Source organism: Durio zibethinus, chromosome 27 (genome assembly GCF_047325235.1).
Source record: "Durio zibethinus cultivar Kanyao isolate XHJ-2024 chromosome 27, ASM4732523v1, whole genome shotgun sequence".
In the NCBI taxonomy this organism is placed as follows: Eukaryota; Viridiplantae; Streptophyta; class Magnoliopsida; order Malvales; family Malvaceae; genus Durio; species Durio zibethinus.
Window position 1 is genome coordinate 11,506,824 of NC_143188.1, and position 17,485 is coordinate 11,524,308.

General features: G+C 28.2%; 2 protein-coding genes across 3 annotated transcripts in view; both read right to left on the reverse strand.

Moving 5' to 3' along the window:
• The window catches only part of LOC111279409 (uncharacterized), a 62,302-nt gene extending 45,408 nt beyond the window's left edge, over positions 1–16,894 (reverse strand). The window contains exon 1 of the mRNA XM_089756299.1: positions 15,393–16,894. Coding sequence (XP_089612425.1) covers positions 15,393–16,473 — 1,081 coding nt within the window. The 5' untranslated portion in view covers positions 16,474–16,894. The remainder of the gene's footprint in view (positions 1–15,392) is intronic.
• LOC111279829 (uncharacterized) lies at positions 2,574–8,848 on the reverse strand. Of its 2 annotated transcripts, XM_089756304.1 has the most exons (15): positions 8,747–8,848; positions 7,337–7,720; positions 6,899–7,234; positions 6,533–6,567; positions 6,354–6,431; positions 6,098–6,180; positions 5,883–5,994; positions 5,689–5,781; positions 5,514–5,594; positions 5,174–5,397; positions 4,899–5,050; positions 3,702–3,736; positions 3,478–3,598; positions 3,263–3,388; positions 2,574–3,106 (listed from the first exon to the last, which is right to left on the reverse strand). In XM_089756304.1, the coding sequence occupies exons 2-14, from the start codon at positions 7,488–7,490 to the stop codon at positions 3,264–3,266; spliced, it is 1,629 nt and encodes a 542-aa protein (XP_089612430.1). In that variant the 5' UTR covers positions 7,491–7,720; positions 8,747–8,848; the 3' UTR covers positions 2,574–3,106; position 3,263. The 2 variants fall into 2 exon arrangements, with proteins under 2 accessions (XP_089612430.1, XP_089612429.1); XM_089756303.1 differs by having other exon boundaries at positions 6,899–7,720.
• Positions 16,895–17,485: the final 591 nt, after the last annotated feature.

Here is a 17,485-nt window from a genome sequence, read left to right on the forward strand (position 1 = left end):
TTATTTTATGTTTTATGTTTTTAAAAATTAGTAACAAAATTATATTTGATAGATTTTTTAAATTAAAAATTAAAAATAAAAATTTGAAAATTGTTAAAGATGAAAAAAAGGTTTTCAATATTTTAAAAATATTTTCATGCAGTTACTATACGGTGAACAGTAATTATGCATGAACAATATCAATTTTAATGCAAATAATAATAATAATAATAATCATCATCATCATCAAAACTGCCATTTCTTAGATCCAAACCACTACCACTTTTTTTGTTTCTTATTCTATTTTTTTTTCTTATTATAATTTTTTAATACATCTACTTATAAATAGCCAACCAAAACTTCAATTTTAACCATGCCCTTCTCTTTTCCATTTAGCAGTGTACTTCGATATGCAACAAATTAAAATTAATGAACATTCATCCACAAATTGCAAATGATGCCTAAAAGCAACCTCCTCCACCATCACCTCCACGCCCTTTGCCTTCTCCCATGGGCCTAGAGGCACAGATAGCCACCGCAATTGATGCTCAACAGAAATTGCAATACCAAAGTGTAATCCTAACATTTTGCTTTACATCATCCAATGAAATAGCTCTCCAGTTTGCAAAATCTCAGTACAAACTCTCTCCTTCCCTCAACTTAGTTTCTGTTTTCAACTTACATTTTCTTTGCTCTTTGTTGCAAAATTCATTAATGGGAGGTTTGGCAAGATATCAAAATTGTTGGGGAAAGTAGCAATCATCCTTTCAACAGTAACATTCATCTACAGCACTACCATTACTGTCCCTCTCCACTAATCAATTAATTATCTTTTGCTATGCACAAGTAGTACCATATAGTAACAGCATCAAGTCTTATTGTAACTTTTCTGCCAACAACGACTGTATGATCCAACGATTGGGTTCAATCTACGACAGTTTCGAGCAAAACAAATCAAGTTTTAGTAACTTACTATAATCTATTTTTTATGTCATCATTCAATTAAACATGCATGTTTGTTATATATGTTTAAAGATTGGTTTCATATTCAATTAAAAAAAAAAAAGAGAGACAGAGACAGAGACAGAGAATATCGATTGCATAAATCCAGTACGTATGATTTTCTATTTATGTAAGATGTAATGTGGAAATGATTTTGTTAATAATAAAAAAGAAATTTTGATTTAATTGTCGGTGAAGTTTTTTAATTCTAAAATTAAGAAATTAACGCATTATCTCATTTGCTAATATAAGTTGGTAGACATAGTTGAAAAAATAATAATTTATATAATGAACTTTTAAATCATATAATAATTTGGTCTAAGATTGTATAGAAAAGGTTATACAAAAAAATCGAGAAAACATATTGAAATTGTATTGTTCGATTCATTATTTTTGAATCGAAAATATTGACTTGAACAGATATTAATTTATGATAAATTTATAAATTGTAAGTTATGATATTATTGATTATTTAGACGAAGAGTATTAGTTAATATATTAATCAATGTTTAAAACTGTTAAGGCTAATTTCCTTTTTATTAAAATTAATTGAAGTATAAAATAACATATGAGTTGTTTGTTAATTAATATATTTATGATAATCATATTATTTTTCAAGAGTAATGTTACTTGTAATATTAATATAACATGCATTAAAATTCATATTAAATATATAAATTAAAAAAAGTTATTTATATCAATTAAAGAATGAAGCCACAAAACCACGGCACAATATTCTAGAAAAAAAATAACAACGGATTCAATTTAACTTGTATTAATTATTATTCTAATTTACATATACCAAGTTACAACATAATTTTATTAAAATATTTTTATCAAGAGATTTTATTAAAATCTAAATCATTAACAAAGATAATATTAAAATAAAAAACGATAGCCCTTATCTCTTTGATTTAAATGTTAATTTAGGAAGACATAAAGGTTTTGGTTTTGAACCAAAACTCCTTTTCAATCTCATGAACTATATCCGTTCCATGTATAAAGAAAAATGGCAGCAGAGTTTCGACAGATCTCTCTCTTTTCTGTTTTCTCAAATCTTTACATTGAATTTCGAATATCTTTGATTAGATAAACTAGTGACAATCGCTTAATCAATTGAATGCTAATCAAACCTGAAATTTACATATGATTTTAATGTGAAATTATTGTCATTGTTTGGAAATTAATAATCAAGGAAACAGGGGCTGAATGGTGACTGAAAAAGAGACGAGGAAAAAGAGGTTATGTTTAGCTGTAAGATTATTCTCATATTATTTTTTATTTAATTCTATGAGTTAAAGAAGAATCAAACGATTTAGTTTCTTGTTGAATCGAAATTTAATTCCTTTGCTATGTATAATTTTTTTATTGAATGAAAACTACAATCACAAAATTTATATAGAATTAAATTTATTAAAAAAATTATTTTATTTAGTTAAAATATTTAACACAAAATTTATGTATTTACTATGAATTTGGCTTTTGTGATTATGATCAAGATACAACAAAAGATTTTTTGTACCAAATTAACTAAAGTACAATCCGATTTTTGGAAGAATCCATTTCTGTGGCATATTGATAGAGTACAAGCATAACAACTATATATGCACTAGCTCTGCTTGAATCATGGAGGAATGTTTCCACACAAGAATTTTCAAATCACTATAACTAACAAGGAAAAGAAAAATAGAGTCCATGTAGCAAATTTTAGGTTCAACGGAAAAGGAAATGTAATGGCATGGCAAAATGCAGCTGCGGCTACCAACAGAGCAACTTTTTCTAGCACTATGGAAGTTCTGGCATGTTTTTGGCAGATAAAAAATGCAAGCGAGTGAAGGGCAAATGTAAGCAAGACAGCAAATGAAAGCAACACAAAGGAAGAAGGGAGCTCCTTTGGTTCGTCAGTTTGTGAACACTGGAGGGAGATTCCAAGCGCAAAAGTAAAGCAAAATGTCAAAGTTTTTGCCTGGCAACCTTTCTAAATTCCAATCAAGATGAAAAATAAAAATAAATCAAAGGTAAGTACAATCATCCTTATTGCCTTCTCACCCCCTTATGCATTTCTGGCCTGCTCAAAGAAAGATGGAGATTAGGCAGGGCTGGGATTGGAATTCTGAACACAAGCCTGCCCATAACACGATAATAAAATATTTATTTAATTAAAAAATTAAGATTTTAGGTAAAGGGTTGGGTCTAAGATTTAGATAAATTATTTACGCGCCATAGAAAATTGTAGAAAATAGATAAGAGGATCTAATAAACAAATTACAATTGGACTTGCTTCATTTTGACATTTCCAACATGTTCGGACTGCACACTGAAGCTTCCATGCTCACTGCTTCTTCACCAGCAAACTCAGAAGCGGAGCTTTGTAACTCCAACCAATTGTCTAGAGATGGATCACCGTCTGGTATTTCAACGGGTCAGTTTCAAGTTAGATAAATAATAACAATAATAATAATAATAATAATAATAACAATAAGTATCATAAACTACCATTTATGTCGGAATCTTTGGCATTGTCTCCAGTACTATTAGTTTCTTCAGAATTCCAATTTTTCGAAATTTTAACCAGAGAAGTACAGTCTTTCTCGTCCATCTTCCTTTTACTTTTAGCCTATGAAATGAAAATGCATAAAGGCAACTCAGTCTTCCGAAATTCTTGGTTATAGCGTAGGTAAAACATTTAATCCAGGTCACCTTTTATCATATGCACCTACGTTATTTTGCAGTGGTGCACGATTTGCTCTGTTATCTGAGACAGCAAATGATCTCAGGTAAGTGATAAGAGTATGTAACTCTAAACAAATTAGATAATCTAGCTAAGGAAATTCAAAGCTTACTCTTTTGAGCAAAGTATCATACGTCAATCAACCAAATGCTCAAATGCGATAATAACAAAGTTAAGCCATGTGGTTTACATGCATCCTACTTACTCAAGGTTTATTGTTATTAATATCTTAATTAGGGATATCAATAAGTAGGGAATGAAATAGATAAGACATTGTCTTCCCATTTTTATTATAATTTTTTATGTTGTCTTCATCTTTGTACCCGAACTAATATTTTAAATTTATCACATTACTATTTGTGAAGATTTAATGGGTATGGATAATCTTAATAACTTATTAAAAAATAAAAAATTATTTTTAATTTTTTATCTTGCACATTTATTTTAATTTTTTATAAATAAAAATATATTAGATCTAATTAATTTAAAATAAAAAATTTATAAGATTAAATAAAAAAACTATTTTTTCGGTGTAAAGGAGTGGTCAAACCACTTAAATTCTAGAGGTTCTAGGTCTTGCTACTCCTAGGATATCTTCCCCTTAAGGAGGGTTAGCCAAAAGACAATGACTACAATCCTCACTAAAGCCCAGCTAGCCATTTAAACAATACAAAAATTCATCTCTAAAGATATGAATAATCTTACAAAAATAAAAAATCTATTTATTATATATATGTATATAAATATATAAGGTACAAGCATAGATACAAGGTGGTTGCTACATTACTCGTCCTTCTACTCTATAAAAATTTTAAAATTATATTTATTCCATTACTCATCCCAAAATTTAGTATCCATTCTCATCTCCACAGGGTAAAAAATCAAATTTCCTATAAAATATAAGTAAAATTGACATACTTAAATTTGATAAATACTCCAAAGTGTTTTGAACAAGTAACATTCAAATCAATGAGATTTATTAACTCATTTTATGAATTTCTTTGACAGTTAAATTAAACTTTTTTTTGGGATTAATCAAATTTAATTTGTATTTGTAATGTTTTTTCTACATCAACAGGATAAAAAGATTAAGATATGTCTCATTAAATTGTATTTTAAAAAATTAACCATGCAAATTAAACATATGTCACATTAAAATGCCAATCCTTAAGCAAGAGTTAATAACCTTGGCTCCCTCCCAAACATACACGTCCATGGTATAGATCAAGAAACGTCCGGCGTCGAAAGTGAGGCATGTCATCTTGAGTGAAAGGAAAATAATTGCCATGTGTGAGGCAGTCTGCATATTTCATCACAAAGAGTGCACAATCCACAGAGCTGCAAAGATTCGAAGCGTATGCAAGTAACTATGGGTGATGAATCTTTTTATAAACCATAAAATGAAAACCAAAAGCTTCATTTTCATTATTCCTCTCAAATTAGAATAGAATATTTGCTTACTTCTTTTGCATAGGAATATTTTCTGGGACATCAAATGACCAATCCTTATGATCATGTCCTGATAACGGCAATAGAAACTCTAAAAACCATCGTTGGATTATATGCTTCTCCGAATCATTGGACATTCGAGAATTTTCGATTGAATCCAACCATAGCAATTTTTTATCATCAATGTCAGCATAAAAAAGAAGCCAATGATTATTTAAACAAATTGGCAGAAACAACTGCATTGACAGACAAAAAAAAATGTTACAATGCTTCTTACTGGATTATGTTATAATATCGCATTATAAACTAGAACAACTAATTACCCTATAGAAAAAAAAAAAAAAAACATTACCTTGCTCACGCCTTTAAAGTCCTCTTTTTTAACCCGACTTAACACTTCATCTTCAGTCCTTGATCCCTTAATCAGGAAATCCTGAATTCATCATATATAGTTGAGAAGTTATTCTCATGCCAACTAACGTGTATATGGAACTTAATTAAGATTTTGAATAAATTTAGGTACTCACAGCAATACAAGAATCGAATGAATGGTGCTTTATGTACTCATGTGGGAATTTCTCATATCTTCTTCTAAGCAAAACGAAAAACTGATTCACAACCTTCAAATATGGGCAAGGCAGATGCAATAAAGGCATTAATTCAAGCAATTTTTTTAAAGAACAAACACGAAAAAGAAGTATTATTTTGAAAGGATACTTACAGTATCCTCAATATAGTAATTTGGTGCATTCTTAAGATCAACATCATTTGGAGGAATCATAAGCAAAGATGCTAACGCACTATCCCGTATCTTATCTTGTCCAACAGATTCTCTTTAAAATAAGTACAACAAATTTCATTATTATTTTGATGATTATGACCCCTTAATTAAGCCATATGATCATGACTGAGATTGCAATGATGTATCATACATACCCATTTATTGCATGAGTTTGCCATTTTCTCAAATGTTCTAATTCTTTATTTGTGAAAGGAGACATCAAATATGCCCGAACATCCTACAAAAGTCCAAATAATTCTGAAAAACATTAAATAATAAATCAATTCTGAAAATATGAAATCTTTTTAGGCATATATATGAGATGTTAGAAATATAGTACTAGCCCAAGATTTTAGGTTGAGTTTTCGTCATATGGGTTTACAAAATATGAAGGGAATTATTGAGTGTAACCTTTTCTATCCATGTTGTTGTCCCCTTCTTGCAACTTTTCACCACATAATTCTCTTTCACCTCCATCTTCCTTTTAGCCTATCAAATGAAAATGCATAAAAAAAACTCAATTTTCCAGAATTCAAGGTTATAATGTAGCAAAACACATTCAATTGATCAATTATATCATATGCACATACCCTGTTCTGCATTGGTGCAAGATTTACTCTGTCATCTGCGACAATAAGTTAACGAGAACGTCATGTTGCAATGACGCAGAATACAAGTTCAACAAGATAGCACAACTATAGCTGTTGACTGAGTTAGAAACTTCATCTTGCCTAATTTGCTCAAAGTTTTAATACCTCTTTAAAAGTGTATTGGTCTTGTAAGTTTTCAGTTTGTATCAATATATAGCTTGGTTCCATCTTAACTAAAACTGTAGAGTTTTGACCCATATCTATAAAAGGGTTTTTCAATAATAGAACTTATTTCCATATTACTCTACTTTATTATTTATTTTCTATAGGAGATAAGATGATAATAAGAACTTAATTCAATATTACCTTCTTTAGGAGATTCTAACCACTCCCTGCCACATATCATCGCCTCTATGATCTGAGGATCTAATCCACTGAATATTGGATTGTCCATCAAAACTTTTTCATTGAAAGTGGAACCTGATATAATAGATGACACAGGTATTGCTAAGATATCTCGAGCCATCCTCGCAAGAATAGAAAAGTGAGAAGCTTGTTCACACCACCAACCAAGTATATCAAACTCTGGATTGGAAGAAATAATTATAGGTTGAGAAAGATACTTATCAAGCTCTGACATTGATGAGGCTTCAGTATTTCTTTTGGAATTGTACCAACTATGGAAAGATTCCATTGTATTTTCTTCAGCATTCAACAATGTCCATGAATTAGTATCATCGAAGAACAGTGTCCCACTAGACATATTACTTGCATATTCATCAAAAATATTAGTGAGAGTATTACGAATCATTCTCAAGTGAATCCTGGCTGCATCATTGCCATAGATTGCATTGTAGGAGAACTCCACAAAATTAAATTTAAACCGCGGATCAAGAACAGCTGCAATTGCCAAAACCAAGCTACATGTCCAACACTTGTTATCAGATTTCACATTCATCAATGGATATCCTTTTCCATCCCATTGACTCAGTTTCTTGTAGATGCCAAAAATATCCCGCAAACATTCATTTGAAGTTCTAATGGCACCATCAATAGATTTTCCAACATTCTTCTCACCTGAGTTATCCTTACCAAGGAGACCACAAACACATTCATCACTACTGATGAAAAATGTGCTTGAAGGATGTGAAGCTACAAAGCACTGCCAGCTCTTTCTTATTTCTTCAGCTGTCTCTAAACAAGAAGAGGAATTATGTATGATCAAGGAACAAATTTTCTTGTCAAAATTCCAATCCACAAGAAACTTTTTGAAATTTTCAACCAAAGTCATTTTCTCAAATTGATTCCCTAAACTTTTCAAAGCAAGAATTTTCTTCTTCAATTCCCAATTGTCATCAATAAATTGTGCAACATAACAACAATACACAGTCCTTTCAAGATCATGTGCCCACAAACTAATTATCAAATTAAAGCGACATGATAGCTTATCAAAACATCGAAGGAGTTTATGCTTTTCCTCTTTATAGACATGAATTATGTCAGATGATAGAGCATCTTGTGATTGAAGTTTGAACATTGGTTGCAAATTTTTCAAAAAATTGCCAAAAAATTCATGCTCAACTATATTCAATGGGTACTGATGCTTAATAATCATTCTTGCGACATCCATGCTACTCCTATCTTGATCAAATGAAGAATTACTTGCACTAGCACTATCATTTTTTAAATTATCTTTCCCAACTTTGGCTGCTCTTTCTTTACATCTTTTCAAGTGATTTCTCAGGTGAGTAGTTCCTTTCTTGCTTGAACCATCAAAATTTCTATCACAATGCACACATATAGCGAGTATTTTCCCATCCCCTTCTTTCTTCTTGCTAAATTCTTCCCAAACATCAGATGTTCGCTTTTTTCCTTCAGCAATTGGGATTGCTAAGTTATTTACATTTGGTTTTACCATCTCATTCTCGTTATTTGCAATTGGCTCAAAAGAAGTTTGTTTCCCACTCTCCTAACATAATAAGCAACCAAGAGCACAAATCCATAGTGAGAAAAAGAAAAACAAATTATTTACAGTCATTGTCATTTTTAAACAATTAGCTTTTCATATTTTAGAACAATAAGGTTGATTTATAGGTAAAAAAGTGAATAATTGAAGTGTAAAAAAGTTAATTAATGCAACATTTTTATAGAAAAATTAAGAGCAGTTATTATAATTGTAACCTTGAATATAGTGATAAAGGAACAATAGATTACCCGTTCATGAGGCCCTGGTGTTTCCAATACTACTCCACCTGTTCCAGCTGTTGTTGAAGCATGCATAGGTAATTGTGGGTGGAAATTTGGAATCACTCCCCCCTAAAAGCAAATATTATTATCATTAGACCCTAGGCCTAGAATAATATAAGTATCAGATCATGTAAATAAAATTAGGATTGGTACCAGCTTATTATGCCCTTGTATTTCCATTACATGACCACCCTTTGTGTTTGAGTATATAAAATGATTGGTAGATGAAGCTGGTGGAGGATTTATCATAGGCGTTGTCAGCTGCGGAATGTTCAGAATAGCTTCTTCCAGAAACCCAACTTCAGTGTCCTGAACCCTTACTTTCACAAACCTTTTCTTCATATTTTTCAAGTTATTGAAGATACGAAGTGCCACGGATTCTGCTTTTTCAGACCATGTTTTATATGAACACCACAAGAATGCTACTACATAAACATCATCAGTGGTATAACGGTTTTGTAAACAGATTGCAGCAGCAGCATAATCGTTAGGATATATCAATTCAACATCATTTGGATTGTCAAGTTTCATAAGCTCAAAAATACATGGCTCAACAAGGAAGTGCTCACTTGATTGAAGCGCTTTCCCAGCAAACTCTTCTATAACTTTTCCAAAAAAATTTGCAACCTTAAAATTATACCCATAACAAAAAGTACTTTGGATGAATAGAGTATGTTTCTTGTATGGATCGAACCTAATTCCATTCACATTAGTCTCACTGGTCCATGTTAAAGCCAATTCAAACTCATATGCAGAACATAGCTCTTCTGACATGTCATATATCTCAGCCAAAGCAGCCAATTGATTTAATTTGAAACCCTGTGTTAATATAGATAATAATGAATTACAACAAAAAATAAAAAATCCAAAACAACATATAAAAAGAAAAAGCGATACATCCTTAAATTAACATTTTTTGTGGGGATGATAACAGATAAAATATCCACTAATTTTAAGATACACTGAAACCATTCAATAATATCCTATTAAAATCTGATTCCATTTATTTAGTTAAAAATCTACTGGTATTTATTACAAGAACCTAACACAATTTGAATTCAATAATAAAAAAAATATAATTATTTTATATGTTTTATTAATAAAATTAAATTAATAAATTTAAAAATAGACTTCATCTTTAGATAATTTAAACATTTTACTAAATAATTTGTAAATATTAAAAAATTCATTATTTATATTTAGATTCGGATAACAAATGCCCTAAGCTTATTATATGTATTCTATCCAAACCTTTTATAAAATACACTAATCCTACTTAATTAGATTGGATAATGTCAAATATCCTTTTATACCGTAACCATTGCCATCTTTACCATTTTGACCATTTAAATTGAAGCTTTTTGTTAAAGTTTTCCTTTTTTCATTTTAACTACAGGACTTGAAGTTTAATATTTTTACCTAAATTTTCAGTCCAAACAATATTTACTTCAATATTCAGGCGGCCCCTATTATGCTTTTGTAAAATTCTATATTTTCTTTGGTACTTAAAAAACTATTGTTTCAAAAAAAGGCTATAAGAAAACTTTTGGCATGCTTTGAAGCAACCAATAAATATATATAAATTTTTGGCATCATAATTTGAATTTAATTAAAAATAATCAAAAGTTAATAGTAAAAATTATTATTTTGAAGATTATTGTTTTGTTTTCTTCCAAAATATTTTTTTCACCGTTAGATTTTGATAATTTTTTTTTATCAAATTAAAAGCACAATGTTATAATTGCACTTATCCAAAAATGAATGATAAATTTGATTCTTTTAGTGAAGATAGAATAGTATATATTTAGACCTTAACTCATTAAAAAATATACAAACTATTGATAACTTTTTAAAGTTAAAACCAAAGTAAAAATGAAAAAAAAAAAAGATTAATATGCAATTTATACTCTTGAACGATATTACTTTTACAATTTGATATTTATAAAAAAAAATTCATGATTTAATATACTAATTTTATTTTCGTCAAACACTTTATACTATTAACTAACGATATTAATAAAAAAAATGATGTGGCAGATATAATTGGCCACTGAAAATGCATTATGTGTTGTGATCTTATTCGTTGTTTTATTGCTATATTAGCATATTATTAATAGAGTTAGTATTTAAGGAAAAAAATGGTATGAGAATGAAAATTGATATACTTAATCATAAATTTTTTATCGATACTAAATCATAAAAAATAATATAATTTAAGGATCAAATTGCATATTAGTCCAAGTAAAAATTTGAGTTTTGTTTTGTTTAGGAGACTTGAAAAAGATAACTAAAAGAAAGAAAAGTTAATACCCCTCGAAGAGGTTGTACTTTATCTTCTAATAGAGGACTTGGATTGAAACCTATAACAAAATTGATAAAAATATCATTAACAAATATAATCATAAATCTAAATATCAATAAATTAAGAAAGGCATGATGACATATGTAGATTCTTTATCATAAAATTAAGGGTCAACGATCCAATTTAGCATTTTTTTAGTTTATTGATCAAATTTTATCAATTAATCATCTTTGAATTAATTGATAAAATTTTAACACAACACTTTTAATTTAAACTCAAATTAGTCAAAATATATACCAATAGAATATTTCATTGACATATTAGAAAACCAATGAAATATTTTTTAATTTTTTAAAATTAAAATAAATTGAAAAATAAAAAAAATAGAACAAAACTAGAAAGAAAAATGAAAAAGCAAAAGAAAAAAAGAATAATGAAAGAATGGGAATGGAAGGGAAAATTGTCCAGTCTCCTCGTCAAATGTTAATCTCCAGTCGATCAACCAAATTTTGGATATATGAATGAGCAATGGAAAAAGAAAAACGCAAACATATTGTAAAAAGAGAGAAAGTAAAAGGAAGAGAAAACTTATCGATCTAGTTAGATCTAGTGATTTAAAATACGATATGATGATATGATACGAATATAATATAAAAAATGACATGAGATGACTCAGTTTAAAATTTTATCAATAACTATATATGAGTTTAATAAAAACAAAAAAAAATTATATTTTATTTTTTTATATCAATACGAATTATGATACGTAATTTTCACGTAAAACATGGTATAAATACATAAATTTTAATATGTTACACAACATGAATATACGAATTATTAAGTCTAGATCTAGTATAAAGAAATGTAAATGAGAAGAGCGAAGTGGTTTGGTTATCGATGTTGATTTGCTTTCATTATGCATAGCAAGTGATATACATATATTAAGCCTAAGAAGTGTTTAGTTCGCAGATTTTTAAATGTTGGGAAGGTAAATGATTATGACAAAAAAATAATATTTAAAAGGAATAGATGATTCGTGTCTTTTGTTGATTTTAAGAAATGTAAGATTTTTATATAATTTACATAATCTAAGATTACTTAATAAATTCTTTTATTATATTATCCTTAATGACATATGTATAACACATGACATTTATATAATTATTTATTTAATATTTTTATGATATATTTATTTAACACATGAATAATTGATAGAAATAATAATGCAAAAAAAGAGAATTAATCTCAAACATGAATATGACATAATTAAATAAGCTATAATCATAAACAATATGTCACATAGTCAATTTATAGCATACTTTAATGATATCATTGTTAAGTATAATTCATCAATAAATTTCTAATATCTTTGTATTCAATTGAAGTGTATAATCAATGTCAATGTTTTTTGTGTTCATTCTCACACCAATTCATCAAGTTGTGATTTCTTACATAATTCTCGTTAACATATTTCTTGTTAGGTTGTTATTGAAAAATAACTTCATGATTTTTGGTTCAACACCAAGAACATTCTTAATAGCCTTCCATAAAATATTCTCCATTTCATGATCATGAACTTCAACATAATGTTGCCATTGAAGGAGATTTATTATCCTTAAATTGTTGTATATTGGGTATAGTTGTAGCAACAGAATCAATAAAGTATGCAAAAAATACAGAATTAGAGAAGAAAAAATTGATATTTGGGCAAGACACTTCCAAGAAAATTTCTTAAAGATAATAGTCTCCCTACTGCAATGCAAATGGATTCTTGGAGACGTTATACCCAAGAAAAAATGCCTAAAGTTGAAGAAGAAAATGATTGCACTTCATGTTTTTCTTGAACTCATGTGAACCATGAAACCAAAAAAAAAAAGCGCATAGGAAGATAAAACTGTTTTTGATCTTTCAGAATGAAAAGATGTAAGGTTGTTAAAATTGTGTTTAGAGAAATATTTATGACCTCATAAGGTGTTTCAAACCACCTTCCACGTAAAAGCATCATTCAAATGAAATGCTAAAACTTTTGGAATGAAAGAATTCCAACATGCTTATATTTTAGTCTTAAAGTGTAGATATTCGAATGCCAAACATAGGATATTCGGATGTTTGCTTTCCAAAATGTGGGTATTCAAATACCCAATCAGGGTATTCAAATGCCTACTCTTTAACTTTCAAATTGTCATTTTAAAATATAGCATTCAATTTCCCTTTACTTGTTTCATTCCAAACGTTATTTTATACTTTTAAAATACAATTTTATCAACAAATGCATTCTACATGATTTAGAAAACAATCATTTTTACCTAAAAACATTGTTCTTTGGTAATATATAAAACAAAAATAAGAAAAAAAAAAGAAAAAAAGTCAACTTCATACCAACCATATTAGTGATCTTTTTATATTTTTAAAATAAATATTTCATGAACTTTTTTTTTTGTTAATGTTTGATTGATATAAATTATGTAAATTACACTCGCTCATAAATTCATGGTAAATTTTGATGACAGATTAAATAGTGATAAATTTTTAAGTATATATTTTTTAGTTTATTTTATTCAAGAAAATTTCACTAATCAAGGAATAATTTTAATTATGTTTTTTTCCTCTTATTATTTTTGCCCATCTTTTCTTTTTTGTAAATATTTTTAAAAATTATATTGAAAATGTTTTAACACTTAATAGTCTTTTTAAATATTTTAAATTTATTTTTCATGAATTTTTATATTTCACATTAAAAACTTGGAACAGTTATTTATAAAAAATAAAATTTCGTATAAAATACATTAAAATTAAAGTTTTGGTTTTTTTAGTTTATTTTAAATCAAGGAGATACAATATAAGATAGAGGGAGAATTATATTATCATATTATTAAATTAATGGAGAAGAATCAATAAATGAACTTCATAATTGTTATAACATTGGAGAAAATTAAAGTTATTAATTAAAAAAAAAGGTACGAGGCTATGTCGGGGTGAATTGTTTTTCAACAAAAATTTTCATTGTTTTTAGTATATATATGATTATTATTATTATGTAAAAATAATTAAAAACTAATTCATAAAATGTTATTTTATAAAAATATTTAGATTATATTTCATATATTGCAATTATGTTTTGTTGTTAGATTTTTGTGCTAGGTTATGAGCATTATATTTTTTATTAATTATTTAATCAAATTTATTATTTTTTAATTTATTGAAATTTATAAAGTTTCTTTTTTTTCTTTTAGTGAGAACGTCTAAAACAAAAGAAAAAAATAATAAAAGTATAACAATTATAAATTTTAATGAAATGATTTTGATTTTGATTTTGATTTTGATTTTGTTTTAATTTTAATTTTCTATTTTTATGTAGTTTTATATTTCTATCTATTATTATTATTTTTTAAAAATTTAATTTTTATTTTATTACAAATAATAAATAAAAATTATGTTTTAATTCTTTCTTTTGCTTCACTTTTCTTTTTCCTTTCTTTTCTTGCATTTTTCCTTTTTTTTCTCTTCTCTCTGCCCAAAGCATAAAGAATATGATATATAATAAATAGATTCCTTTAAAAAAAATAGCAATAAGCTACCACAACTAAAAGTTTTCTGTTTAAATTGTGTATATTTCATCATCTTTTATACTCATACCCTCTCAAAATAATTGTCCCTTATTGACTTTTTTTTATCAAACTAACTTAACTTTGACCTTCATTTTTTTAAAGTATTATATTAAATTAATAGTATGTTTTGAAATTTTTGAAATTCAAAGTTTACAAATCTTATTTTTAAAAGCTTTTTGATTTTATAATTTTATTAAACATAATGATCAAATTTGATTTAATTTTAAAAAAAAGTTAATAAAGAATAATAATTTCAAAACAAAGGGAATAATAAATTTTAACAATTCATTAACATATAGAAAGCCCAACACATTATTATACAAAACATATTCATCTATCAAACTCGAGCCCATACAAAATACAACCCAAATTTTTTCAACCCAATTAAAGTTTATAATTGCATCATACAATAATTACTCGTTAAATGTCAATAAATAGAAGGTCAATTGAAAGTAAAAAATGTAAATAATATAAGGGATTATTGATATTAACTATAGACAATTAGAGTTATTATTATTTTTTGAACAGATTTAGAGTTATTATTATTGATTATTGATATGAACTATTAATAACTATAACTTAAAAAAGAAAAACATATAGACAATTATATCACGGGCTACAAAATCATGACTAGAGAGGAGTGTAAATTTTACTAACTGTATTTTTTTAAACATGTCGAGAATAATTCAAAATAGAAAAATACCTTGAACAAAATTATTGCCGATTGGATTGAAGTGATGCTCCCCATCTTTGAGTTTCCATGCCGATGTGAAATATAGAGGGCAATTCTCCTCGATCCTAACCAAACACCCATTGTCCTCACGATAGCAATTACTAAGCCTGCTAATCTGGTCCATCTTGAGTGGAAATGGAAAAAAGCCATTTGTTTCCAAGTGGGATCGCCACTGATCCAAAGTATGGGGTCGCACAATTCTATCCCTACCTTCACATCCCACTATATTATTTATATGTCGCCTTAAACAATTCTCTTCTTTATTGTCTAGATGTAGACCAAAAACATGGGAGTAATGTTGAAAAGAGTCCTCAAAGCGTCTAATGAAATCGGAGTGATTATGATTAGCAGCATACTCTTTTATTATCACAAAGTCCGGGTTTATATTCCTCAACTTTAACAACTCTCTCTCCAATATTCCAGCCTCTCTCAGCAACATAGAGAGTTTAAAGAAATAGAAGACGACCACAGCCTCATCCTCTGTTCTTCTGAAATCCAACATAGACTCACCCACTTCTTCCAAACTATTAGCGTAAACAACTTCAAACTTCTCCAACTTAAATTTATATTGCGCGGCCTCAGTGATATAATCCTTTTCTTCTTGGACATTTACAAATTTTTTCAGAGACGGTGGTAATATGACACTTACACGGACTGATATGAGATCGTCAAAAGCATCGGCTAGTAAATCAAACAAGTCTTCAGTGAAATAGAGATGTGGTATGCGGAAATCAATGAGGTGCACTCGCTTCTTTCCCATCACGGTGTTGTTGATGGCATCATCGATTCTCCCTTCATCAATACGATCCCAATACCGTAAATACAATGGAGGAGTCGTCTGCAATTTGAAATAGGCAAAGTCAGGATGGAGTCCGTACGCTCGGCGAACTAGAGCTTCTGCAAAGTATTTCACAACCGTCCTTTGTTGTTCGTCGGGTTCCTCAGCTGCAAGAGTCCAGATCTGCTCAAGCAGTGAATCGGCAAGTTTCAGATCCCCAACTTCAATAGCTCGAGCGCAGTCTAGTAAGACCGGAAAAGCAGAAGAGGCCATCACTGTAGGCAAATACTACTAGAAATTTGGGGTTGAAGGATGTAGCTACGGATGAACTTGAGTATGCAAATAGATGATGAAACTATTCCAGCAAAAGCAATAGCGCGTCATTCGTTGTTGTGGTGGTCCCCAGTCCCCACACTTCACGCGGTAACGACAGACCAATAAATTAAAGCCAAAGCATCTCAGTCCCCACAAACTGCTTGAACATTGAACGGTCTTTTTCCATTTTGCTTTTTGGGTTCATTGAAGTAACCTCCCCTTCCTAGAAATTGCTACAACTATCTTCTTTTCATTGACCATAAATTTTCCAATCCAAAGATGAGTCACATTTTGTTTTGTTTCTGTACAAAATTTTCTATATAAACGTTTACTTTCAGTGGAAATTTAAATTTTATGTTTCTACTTTCTCAATTCCACCGATTTTCATTATTTGATTTTAATGAATATTTTCTTGCATTTTTATTAAAAAATAAAATGATTTAAAAATAATTGATAAAGATTTTTATCTTCAATTTGAATGATGTGATATTTTAATAATGATAAAACATGTTAAGACGGATTAATTTTTTGTTTGCACCAAATATATTAATCTAACAAATTTATATTTTTAATTAAATAATAGTAAAATTATTTGTTAGTATTTTTTATTTAAATATAATTGTACTTGTAGATGTCACTTTTTCTTTAATGTAATATGTAGACTTTCGTAACTATGATTCATGAATGATCGAAGAAAAATTTATAACTCGTTTGGAGATATTTTTATTTTATTTTTTATGTTTTTAATTTTACATTTTTAAAAATTAGAAACAAAATTATGTTTGATAGGTTGTTTTAAATAAAAATTAAAAATAAAATTTTAAGTTGAAAGTGAAAAAAACATGTTTTCAATATATTAAAAATATTTTCATCACATTTATTATGCGGGTGAAAAGTAATCGCGCATGAACAATACCAATTTTAATGCAAAAAAATTTAAAAAAAATCATCAAAACTGCCATTTCTTAGA

What these genes read in the sequence shown, in the direction of transcription:
- LOC111279829 (XM_089756303.1), bottom strand. Translation starts at nt 7,490, where the DNA reads ATGAATGTGAAATCTGATAACAAGTGTTGGACATGTAGCTTGGTTTTG. An exon ending in GTTAGAATCTCCTAAAGAAG is followed by an intron (nt 6,568 to 6,898) that starts GTAATATTGAAT and finishes TTATTGTCGCAG; the next exon opens with ATGACAGAGTAAATCTTGCA. An exon ending in GTGCACCACTGCAAAATAAC is followed by an intron (nt 3,599 to 3,701) that starts GTAGGTGCATAT and finishes TTCATTTCATAG; the next exon opens with GCTAAAAGTAAAAGGAAGAT.